At 39.1% G+C, this 12,210-nt stretch overlaps 1 protein-coding gene and 1 non-coding gene across 2 annotated transcripts; one reads left to right on the forward strand and one right to left on the reverse strand.

Moving 5' to 3' along the window:
• Positions 1-2,181: 2,181 nt before the first annotated feature.
• On the forward strand, positions 2,182-2,254 carry TRNAA-UGC. The gene has a single exon. It is a non-coding gene; the product is annotated as a tRNA-Ala (tRNA).
• A 2,043-nt stretch (positions 2,255-4,297) lies between these two features.
• LOC122666545 (protein SENSITIVE TO PROTON RHIZOTOXICITY 2-like) lies at positions 4,298-5,868 on the reverse strand. The gene has a single exon (XM_043862560.1). It carries the CDS (start codon positions 5,780-5,782, stop codon positions 4,445-4,447), a length of 1,338 nt encoding a protein of 445 aa, XP_043718495.1. The 5' UTR covers positions 5,783-5,868; the 3' UTR covers positions 4,298-4,444.
• Between the last annotated feature and the right edge of the window lie 6,342 nt (positions 5,869-12,210).

The following is a 12,210-nucleotide window of genomic DNA, read 5'->3' on the forward strand; positions in this document are numbered from 1 at the left end:
TACACTATTCACAGGGCTCGAAACAGAATTCTGCATTTAAATTATCGAGGATTGGATCTTCATGATCAAGAAGATAACATATATAGCTCAAGCATTAATCTCTCATTTTTGGGAATCTTTTTAGGGAGTCCAGCGCCCAGGGTGCTGCCAGGGGGCATCCAGTGGTTGAGCTGTGCCGCACACATCTTGGTGCATACCTAAGGATGTGTGTGGCACAGCCCAACAGCTGGCAACACCCTGGGCGTGCTAGGCTCCCTAGAGACAAGCTAAACTCTCAGGCCCAAGTGGAGTATGAAGTGGTATGTTTGTGTGTTTTAAAATTTCAAATATATTTTAGGGAAAAAGAACGCTAAACCACTCAACTAGTGAAATAAAAAATCTCATCCACTTAAATACTCCTGCACGCGTTTTTATTGACTCTTGTGTTGGTTAAGGCGCTACACGACCAATTAGCGCTCTCTTGTCCCATGTTTTAATGACATTCTCCTCTTGTATTTTTGTTGCCTTCAAGGTTTGAACCCCTTGATCACCCCATGATTTGGTTTAAGAAAGCAAAAATTGGCTCGAAGGTCCTTTACATAAGAGCGCCAAGCCAGATCGGGGCAGTGCGGTGTGGTATGGTGTAGAGGTGGGCTTAGACTTGGGTCAAATAACTTATATTTTTGGACATGGGCTTAAGTGTTTTTGGGCTTGGATTTAAGCTTAAAACTGAATTGACACCTCTTGGAGATGTGTCTTTTCCTTTTGATAATACCCATATGTGGAAGATGCCTACATGCTTGGATTCAGAATCTTTTAAGGAAGATTAAATCCTGGCCACATTTTCTAATTAACAAACCGATTCATACAAACACCTTGAAGGGTCACTTCACATCTATAAATAGAGGATAAGTTGACAGCCTATTCCCCTTTGGAGTCCGTAAGGGCTTGGATGTGAGCATATATTTTATTAGGTTCCCTCCTCTTATAGACCGGTTTGTGAGGGTGAGTTCTTCCAATCGTATCATTGGTGCTTTCATTGACTTGTCCTTTGCGGTTGACTACTTGGGAGGGGCAACCAGGTGCTAAAGTGCGAACCGCTAGGAAAGGGCTACCTACCATCGGGTAGAATCCTGGATCAGGGTAAAGCCGCCTAAAAAGGGTTACTTAATCCAGAGTGAGCCGATGAGGACGTTGGCCGTTAAAAGGTCGGGTAGTGTTATGTACAGTAATCCCACATCGGTCACATAAAAGCTTGGATGTGGGCATATATTATATTGAGTTCCCTCCCCTTATAAACCGGTTATGAGAGTGAGTTCATCCAATCGTATCTGCAACACTACTAGTTAGCCTCATAGTTGGGGGTTGTTTCATCTTTGAGTGGCCTAGTTAGTGAGTGCAATACTCGTCCCTTATGGAAAAAAATTTTCTCCACCTATTGAGGACGGTTCACCCACCATCCTAGGATTCACAAAATTACCTCTCAAATAGAGCTTCCACAATATCTAGGTTAAGTTTTGGAGTTTTGTGTCACATCTTCTACTTTCTGTACTCTTCTAAATGGCAGCCAGAGTCCTTCATTCTCTCCTTCAAGAGGTCTGAGGCACTGAGACCCTCTGTCCTCCTATTTGTTCATCATTATCTCTGAAGTGCAGATCATGATCTTCTACAAATTGCAACGCAACATATGAAAAAACAAGAAATTTGAACCAAATCCGCCAAGGTTCAGGTCAGCTCCTGAACCTACAAAAGCAAACTTACTTAACCAAGCATGGAAATTGAGTTTAAGCCAAGCTGTTCTTCAATCCAATTACCAGCTTCGTTACATCACTCTCTTCACAAACCTGCTAGAGATTTCCTCTGGCTGAAAGCAGATGGCTCCCAAGCAGCACATGCAAATAATGGAAACAGAGTGTGTCAATCCAAAAGATGAAAGATGGGATCTCAATCTTAAACTCTCACACCCGTTAAACACTTGTTTGGTAGGTACTAGAGCTTAAATCTGATCCAAACACCCTATATCTATTTGGGCTCAACAAATGAAGAAAAATAAATTAGCTCATTCTTGGATTATCTTTCAAATAGTTCAGATTCATTGGCATGACTATTTTGGTATTTTGCTTCCATTACTTGTTTTGTTAATAATATGTGCCACATCCATACCATAATAAAATATAGTTAAGGAAATGAAACTACATCGATGGGGATGTAGCTCACATGGTAGAGCGCTCGCTTTGCATGCGAGAGGTACGGGGTTCGATACCCCGCATCTCCACAACCCTCCAGGCGAGCAATGATTGGATGCATAAGGTGGTATTGGGTTACCACCATCATCTGAATATAAGATGACACAAATGCCCCTATATGAGCTCTCCTATTTTTTAGCCCCCATTTTTTTTTTTTTCAAAATTGATAGAGAAGATTGAAAAAACTGTCATAAGGTTTTTTAGAGTTTTTCTGGTGCAATCTGTCAATGGAAGTGAAGAAGATGAAATGCCAGAGTGTCTAAGGTTGGGTGTGACGATGTTAGTACCTTATTGTCTTAAATTGTTCACGATTAGAGACAAAATTGGGCATTGTGTTCATATAGTCGTTGTGTTGTGTGTTCCTAAGAATGTTGATTCCAAAATACGAGTGGATCATGTGGGAATCTTGAATGAACTATTGTTATCGGTTGATTTAGAAAAAAAGATTTAACTAATAGCTCACAATTTCCCTAGACTTGAGAGGATCTTATCGTTGTAGTCAGGTATTATGGGTTTTGATTTAACAACGGTTGATGTACCTCTGATTATATGTTGGTGCGTTGAATACATCGTGTTTAACTGTGAATAAAAAAAACACTCAACAAGGAATCCTCTTCCCTCAAGGAGAATATCTAAGAGAGATAATCATACATGATTGAACAAAATCTAGTACCGGTGACATGTTTTCTAAACTATTTACAAAAAGTTCTAAAACATATTAATGTGTTCACTTAATGCCAACCAATAAGAATGGGAACTTTGTTTCTGGCTTGTTGGGCAGTTCAAACAACTCTTGAGTTGCGTTTTGTTTTTTTGTCCTTTCTGGTCCCTTTTTTTTGCTGATCCTCCCTCCATTCTTGCAATGAATTGCTGAGATTAGTTCATTGCAGCAAAAATCAAGTTCAAGCCCACTACACCTACCTACCTGCCTGAATGATGAATGAAGAGATATAGAAAAAGTCCATCATACAAGAGGAAGGTGATGCTTCTAACATTCTAAATTGGATTCAATTATTTATTTCCAATCACGCGTCAGTATAAATGAAGAATTCTTCCTAATTCTTTGGTGACTATAGAATAGTGATTTACAAATCCGAATTGAATCGGGCAAATCAGCAGGCCTAGCCCGATCCCAATTTGTTATGTTTTGGAGCAAACCAACTCTGATCAATCCAAAATGGAATTGAATTGGAATCCACTGGACCCGATTCATTGTTTTAATACCCTGCTGTAGAATGCTTCATAAGATGGGAGACTTTCAACTTTCAAGAAACCAAATCTGCAAAGTCAGGGCAATGTGCAGTTGGTATCGCCGATTTGACTCAGCCTATTCTTACCCAGAAAGGCAGAAACCTTTAGAATAACCGAGTTTTCAGGTCTGATGGCCATTTTAGGGGTTTTGAGACCGATTTCGAAACAGATTCGATTTGACAGGGACGGGCCAATTTGAATGCACCATGTGGATTGTGGATTGGTTTCTTGAATTTCTCAGGTTGACCTGCGCCATCTCTTTCTCTCTCTCTCTCTCTCTCTCCTCACTGATGAACACAAATAGTGTAAGAAGGCTAACCCACCACGAAGATGACCCACTTCTGACTTCTTCCACTCGTGGCAACACTTCGTTCCGGTTCCGGTTCCGGGATTCCGGGACCTTTGAATTGCCATCTGAGACTCTTGAATAGGGGTTGTAGGGTTCACTATAGGAGACAAGGACTTCCAGAACTAAATTACAAATCTGGTTTCAATGAGAGAAATTCAATACTAGAAACGACATAAACAGATAACCACGACTTGAAGTCTAAAGACTAAACCAGTAGCGCCCCCCCCGGCTCTTTTAAAGAAGTGTCTGAGTTTCTGAGCTAAATTCACAATCAAGTCCTGCAAAGTGAAATCTGCCGATTAAAAGCCTGTGAGATAATTTAGTTATTCAAAGTTGAATCCATTAGAAAAGGAGGGTGGGGAAGAGATCTAAAGTAGGTAGTCAAGCCCCTGAAACTGGAAGAATTGAACAAAAAAATCTATAATGAACTAATAAAACAGGTAAAATTCTAATACAATAGAGATCCAGTGAGACAAAAAAAAAAGTGATGACAAGATGCAACATTATTACACAGCAAACTATATGTACAGATCTAGAGAGAGAGCTGCAGAAAAGAGAGAAACCAAAAAAGTCACAGAAACAGGCAACTGTGGTAGCCGTGGAGTCTTCTCAATGAGAACTACATCCCATACAACTCATCCATGTTCACATCCAAACCAGATGATCCCAACATATCTGTTAAATAAGATCCACCTTCCATCGTCCCAAACCCATTAAGCAGACCCTCGAACAACTCATCGTCAGAGTAATTAGGCAGTAAAGGCTCTCCTCCCTCTTTTCCTCGTAATTGGGTTGTTCCTTCCTCTTCTCCCTCTTCTTCTTCTTCTTCTTCTTCCTCTTCCATATCTTCATCTTCTTCTCTCCCTGCCTCTTCTTTTACCTCAACATCTTCTACAGTAACAGCAGGCATGTGACCCTGGAACAAAGCCATGTGACCAAACAGCTTATCCTTCCTCGAGAAGCTCGTCCCACACGAGCATCTCCACTTCGACTCCCCACAGTGTTTCAGGTGACTCTTCAGATCAGCCACCACCGAGAAGCTCTTCTTGTTACAACGATTACAAGCGAACAGCTTTGGACAATGGCTCCTCTTGAAGTGATTCTTCAAACATATTGTAGATTTCAAAGGCCTGAATTTCTTATGCAATTTATTCCGATTACAACCCGCGAAGGGGCAAGAGAACCGAATCTTCCGCAGCGAATCGTCCCATTTCTCTGGTTTCGCTAGGGCTTCTGGGGTTTTGAACTGGTTCCCATGAGCACGCATGTGCATCCTTAGATTCGCATCTCGCTTGAATCCCTTCCCACAAATTTCACAGCGATGTATGTGTTCCGCCAGTAATTCTACCGCATCCATCTCCACGATTTCACAATCGCCATCACCCATCTCATCCTTCCTACCTTCGTCAGGTCCTGCAACTTTCGAATCTAAAACCCTTTTCGCCTTGACACCACTCACTTTACTTTCGCCTTTAGTTGATACAAAAGAAACAGCTTTTTTACCGTTAAGCACAAGAGAAGTCGTGGAAACCTTCACATCGGGAAGAATCGGAGGGGCTTGAGCTTGGGGGGGACTGAGATTGAGATGGGTTTGAGGTTGAGAAGAAGCGAGGAGAGAGGCGCCGTTGACGATGACCTGGTGAATAGCGGAAACGATCTCATTAGATACCATGTCCATCTGATCTCGACCGATCAAGGTGTTGCTATGGACAGATTCAGAGAGGAAACGCTGAAGCGAGTCCATCTTCTGCTGAAGCATCGAAAGGTTGAAGAGAGGTAGAAGAGGATCGGAAGTTGAGAGAGGCATCTGTTTGAAATGGACTCCATTTACAGATGAGACGCCGGCAAGCGTCGCCGGAATATCGATTCGAGAGGAAGACAAACTTTGGCCTGGAAATTGAGGAGGAGAAGCGCAGCCTGGATCCATGGTGGGTTCGGGAGTAGAGGAGTGAATCATCTTCTCTGCTAATCACAATCACAGAGGAAACGAAAGACAAGAGAGACACAAAATCAACAAAGTCGCGGTCTCCCAAAACTCTAACCATATTGGACACTTGGAAGAAGGCCTTTTGGCTTTATAGCATGTTTTGTTCTTCGTTGTTATCTTTGGGGAGAAAAGGCTTTTTGGGCTGGGTTGCTGGCTTGGGTCAAGATTTGAGGGCTATGGATGAACCTTCTCGGTTCTAACCTAGCCTTACTTTAACATAATTTAATTTTGAGAAAAGGAATGCCATCCGGTCATGCATCCGGTTTGGGCATGACCGGACACACGCTCAGACACAGTTGTGCATAAAATGACTGCCCTGCCCCCATGGAAAGGCAGGGGTGTGTCGATCATTTGTGCCTGATTATGTCTGAACACAGGCCTAGACGCACGACCGGGTGACATTCTTTCTCCTTTTAATTTTTATCTTTTAATAAATAAATTTAGAAAGGGGGATCGATGTTTTGCATCTCTCATGCCAAGCCAATGGGTGCATGGGAGGGAGCATCTTATGACATGCATACAAGTGACCACACAGGGTCAGGGAGAAGAGAGTTTGTGAGAGGCATGTACATTATTTTCTTAGGAATCGTAAATTAGAATTATTGCAAGTTAGGTCATGTGGTCCCCCATGATTTTGATTATTGGATTAATCGTATTAGGTATAATTAAGGCCAATTTGAATGGGCTAAATTATGTTTAGTAAAGTCAACATTAATTCAAATTGACTTAACCTTTTTTTTTTTTTTTTTTGGGTCGAATTCAATTTGACTGCCTTAGGGTTTAAGAAATAAGCCTTTGGACTAAAGTAGTATTAACACCAACTTAGTATAACATGGACAAAGATCATGGTTTTAGGTATTAATATCAAAGCACTCGTATTAGTCTTGGCCATGTTTGATATCAATACGATGATACCTAATCGGTACAGATCACCTGATGGGATATACAGATCGACATTCAATCTTTTCTTTTTTTCTTTTTTTTTTTGGGTAAAAAAAAAAATTTCTTCATCCCATATTAGTATCAATATTCGTATTGCCGACAATTAATATTAATGTCAATGTCAATATCAATACCATGAACTAAATCCTTATCAGAGATTGATATGTTTAGGTTTAACAACAAAGCAATTGTTCTTGCAAGATATAGGGATACTGCAACCCTTGATGATTTAGGTAGGATGGCAATACTACACATAAACATGTTTCATGGAATTTTTATGCTTGAGTGGGTGGTTTTGGGTTTAGGTCATTTTCAATTCACATAAGAAAAAATAATGTCATTCATTTTAAACTTGTCCACAAATATTTGAAAGGAAATTCAAAGAAGACAATTCAGGAAATTTGAGATTCCTGACAGCAATCGTTACTTTTTTTTTTTTTTTTTTTAATGAAAAACCATACCACTTATTGCAATAGTGGAAGATAAATGGTTCGGGTCCTCTATGCCCTTATAACCCGATTGCATATATATGCACGTTGCATTTGTGGAAGCAAAAAGGACAGGTGTCATGTTATTACGTGCATAGGAGCCATTGTCACCCATACTCTTTGAGGAATCAAAATTGGATCATCTCGGCGATTCTAGTCAAATTGGACTAGAATAAATACTCGATTTTTCTTTTTTCAAATAAAAAAAATTGACTGATTTCTCAATTTAGATTCCTAGTGTCACATGTTCGTCATGTCGGTATGCTTCTTCACAAAGGTAGGGGCGCAATGACTGCCCTATCCACTGCCCGAGCACCCTGCCTAGGTAGGGTAGGGCGGTCATTGTGCCCATGCCTGTGTAAAAAAGCATACAAGCAGGATGGTCAGACGACAGTATAGGACGAAATTTATTATCGATTCTACTTACTTGAACCTTACTTACTAAACAATCGAATCGCTAAGGAAAAACAAAAAAAGGCTAGTCTCATTCAAAGGGAAAGATGGATATAAATTTATGGATTCACACAAACATGGATCCTCTCCAATCACTTGAAAATAATGATAAAACAAAGATGGTGTGGGACTCAAACTCATCACCTTCTCCTTTTGTTTTGTTTCAACCAAACCCTTCCCCCCACTCCCACCCCCATCCCCACCCAAACAAAAAAAAAGTATAGTAGCCTTTGAAAACCACCAATTGGCACCATTCGAGGAATGTAACCCTAACTTGACAGCCAACCATGAACAAAGAAAGAAAGAAAGAGAGAGATTTTGCATTGGCTACCACCACTAATCTACATTGTGAGAATAGAATGGTGGGGAAGTGTGGTGTTCTAAGCTGTCAAAGCGTTGACGCACACCGTCAGATTGGAGTTGGTGATAGACTAATATTAATTAAATAGAAGAAAGGATTCTAAATTCAAAACCAAAGACCAATGGGGTTATGGACTTTATTGGTGAGTGACAAGTTCTAAAAGAAGAACCTTAAAATAATAACAAAAAAACCCATGGAGGAGAGAAGAGAAATCAATGTGACCCTAAACGGCTAAACCCATAAAAAGGAGCACATGACAATTTTTGGGATTTGGAAGAGACACGCCGGCACGCCCATTAATAGGGCGCAAGGGACGTATTTTAATTTTATTTCTCTCGTTCACTCTACTCTATCTTACAAGACACAAAAACAATTTCTCATTCCAATTCTTTGCTAGGGTTTGTTTGGTAAGAAGTTGGATGAGTGCAAATAGTCTCAAGCAAAATCAAACCAATTAAATTCGAATTGAATACGGCACTATTTATATCCACATCTGATTAGTTTTTGAATGGATTCAAGTAGTTTTTTGAAAACTATTACCAAAAAAAATAAGATAGTTTTTTGAAAACAATTTTTTAAATATAGATTTCTTTAAATAGATACAAATAGAAATCGAATACGGATTTTCATCGATCCATTTACATCTCTAGTGGAGACTAGAGACTGGACTCGTGAGTCTAGATAGAGTGGTGATGCGGTTTCTCTGTTTACGTTGAGCAGCAAAGAACTAGAAAAGAAGAAATTTCGAAAAGACAAGATGGTCAAGGGTTGACCGACAACATAATCATAGCTCATAAAAAAAAATTTCAAATGCATATGATCATTTAGAATCGGGCCATTTAGGGCACTTTTTGATCGAGTTCTTAGGTTGTAATTGCCACTTGTGTGACATGATTAGCTACCTCACGTCAACCTGTATGTATTCCATTGAGCTTTTGCGTAGTAGTTTTGGCTTTCTTAAACCTACTAAAGGGATTCAATAGGGATGCTCACTTAACCTTTATCTTTTCATTCTTAATGATAACATTCATTATTCCAAAAGTCTAATCATAACATCAAATCATCATGATTAAAGAAATTTTCTCTTCACCCCGTAAATTACCGTCCCCTATATTGCATCTTAAATGTCCTTCTAAACTCTACTACTAAACGAATCTAGTGTTCGATAACACCTACCCTCATCCTTACTATAAATTTATTTTTATTTGGAGAAGTGGAGGGTAAAATGTTCTTACTAGGTCACTTTTTTTTTACTAATAAAATTTTACATAAATGTTTTTTTTGGGGGAGTGTATTACCCACGCCCAGACACAGAGGGGATGAGACTGCCCCACCCCCATGAAAGGTGAAAATCTCACCTCCTGATGCCAATACACGTGCTCTCATTGACCCCATGCACGTGTAGGGCCACACTCCCCACAAGAAACATCAACCCTTTTTATTTCACTTTACTTCTAATCAAATAAGGCCTTAGTTAGCTTTCTCGAAACCCTAAGAACTTGTGAGAATAATATAGTAGGGACACTCTCATGTATATTTACATATATTAAATAGTTAACTACAAAATAATTTATGGTTTGATACTTCCATAATTGGCATACCAAATATCTGATTATGTAAGATGACGTAAGGGATTAAGTAAGCCATTACAAAAAGAGACAAACAAAAGAAGGAAAAAAAAATAAGAGAGAGAGAGAGGAGAAAGCAGAGGAGTAAAGGGTTGGGAGGTTCCTCCTACTAATCAGTTAATTAGATATTATTTAAATCCAAATGAGAATCGTGGTTATCACTCACATTCAATGAACTGGTCCTCTCCTTTTCCCTCTTAAAAATTAATTTTCTTATCTTCTCATAATTAAAAATTAAGAGAATGGTCATCCTCATCTACTATTAAACTTTGACGAACCCTCCAAATGATGAATTTTCAAAGTATTTTTGGACCCAGCAAAGCCCAACTCATTCACACATGACCACAAGAGCTAATGAGAGACAGAGAGTGTGTCTCAAATGCATCATTAATTATTAATTACTTAATTAATCTATTAATTAAAGTTTCATGGTTAGTACCGATAGAGATATTTCCAAATTTCAGCTAAAACCATGGATCTGGCCGGTCTCAAGACACACAAACACACACATACACAGCTCTATTAAAACCATCCACAATCATCGAGCGGCGGCCGCTACCTTTCTCTTTATCATTGTCACTCCATCGATTCAACGTTACTGAGATCATAAGCATTAGGTAAAGAGATCTTAAACCCAATGTGGGACTATAATCCTGTCACACAAGTTGAAGAAAGAATCTCTATTTGTACAGTGATTTGACATAATGATTGGACTCTTTTTCCATTTTTTATTGACGAATATCCAAAATACATTTTCCTAAATGATCAGTGAATCAATTCACGTGACTCGAGATTCTCTCTTCACCATAGACGAAGGAACACTTGATCATTCTAGTTGATCCATTGAGGTAAATAATTCATAGGTAATTCAAAAAGCCAGAATATCTATCAATCTATCAAAAATTAAAAAATTGGAAGACTAGAGAAGGATTCGAGTTCTTCATGGAAGGCCACTTCAAGGAAGACAAAACAGAGCAATCAGATTGGCATTGTCATATAAACAACAACAAAATAATGAACACCAGAACGGGGAAGGACTTATTGGTTATGACTATTTCCTTCTTTCTATAATTACTTATTATTATTTTTTTTCTCCCCTTCAACTACGCAAGGATTGTGTCTTAATTCTCAATCTATGGTCACTATGAGGAAAATCGTCATGAAATATGAATTTATAAAGTTGATTTTTGGGTTTCCTTGGATGCTGAAGTAGTCGTGGATATACATTCATGAAGATATCTTTTAAACTATTAGAAATATGGTAATAGACTACTGGAATTTGTGTGTTTTTTTTTTCCTTCTCTCTTTTCCAATCTTTTGGAGTTGTAGATATTTTGTGGTCCCTTCTGGCTTATTGTCTGTGTTAGTTGGCTTGTAGTTTGTATTTTTGTTGAATGAATGATTCCAACACCCCCCACCCCCACCCCCTCGCCCCAAATAAAGGAGAAAAAAAAACAAAGTATCTAATCCATTTTGAAGACTCCCCCCAATCATGGCTCTAAAATGCGGTGTCGGTACCCATATCGGTTTCGACCATACTGATATGAATTGAACATATCGGGCTGATTTGATCAGTCATTTTTTTGGTGTTTCACCGTAACAGTTTGGTATGGGGAGGAGAGAGAGAGATACATGCGAGTGATGGCATAGGCTACACTCTTGGACAGAGTTCTTTTTTCCAATAATAAAAAATTAATGAAACTTATATATTATAAGTAAATCTCCAAGATTTTTGAATAAAAAAATCACAATGTTGTGACAATCTTCGCTTCTTCTTCTTCCCAATTATAATTTCTAGGGTTTCGGCTGATTCCAACCAACTCCAATCAGATTCGATAGGGGCCACCAATCTCTTATCTGGTTTTGGGTTTTCAAACCTTGATTTAAAGCCATTGCTACCAAGGGTCAACTCCACACCCCATTAGATTTGTCTGGTTTTGTCCTAAAATCTCCCCCTAGATCACCAGTGTTGCCAATTTGATCTTCCACAGAGACGCTTGCAGCCATTAACACGAAAAGATTCCAACGACAAATAATGTGATTTAAGAAAAGCAAGCAATCAAACATCAACCAATCTCTTATCTCTTTTTTTCCCACAACGAAAAGATGTGTTTAACTAGTCATGGTAAACATCTCAACAAATAGTTGTTTAATGTTCGTGGCTTAAAACTACCCGATTTAATCTGATTACAAGCAAAAGTAGCAAGTGTTTGTCTACAAGCTCAAGCAGTGACGTTATAGAGGAGTACAGAGAAGTTTGAACAAAGCCAAATCCTCAACGTTGCTGTTGGGTTGCTGTAAGCAGTTAAGAGTTAAGACTCCACTTCCAACATTCAAAATCCCAATTTCTTTTGCTTACCTTCGTCCTATCTTGATGGCCTTTGCTTCTGCCTCCGGTAGTGGACCTGTTTTGAAATTCATATTCTACTCTAGCAATGTTCTGATAAGCATCAATAATTACACAAGCCCAGCCTGCTTGAACGGTCGTCGGGTTGAAGCTTCCATCTGTTTATAGGGCAATGATTG

This window comes from Telopea speciosissima, chromosome 7 (genome assembly GCF_018873765.1).
Source record: "Telopea speciosissima isolate NSW1024214 ecotype Mountain lineage chromosome 7, Tspe_v1, whole genome shotgun sequence".
In the NCBI taxonomy this organism is placed as follows: domain Eukaryota; kingdom Viridiplantae; phylum Streptophyta; class Magnoliopsida; order Proteales; family Proteaceae; genus Telopea; species Telopea speciosissima.

What these genes read in the sequence shown, in the direction of transcription:
- LOC122666545 (XM_043862560.1), bottom strand. Translation starts at nt 5,782, where the DNA reads ATGATTCACTCCTCTACTCCCGAACCCACCATGGATCCAGGCTGCGCT.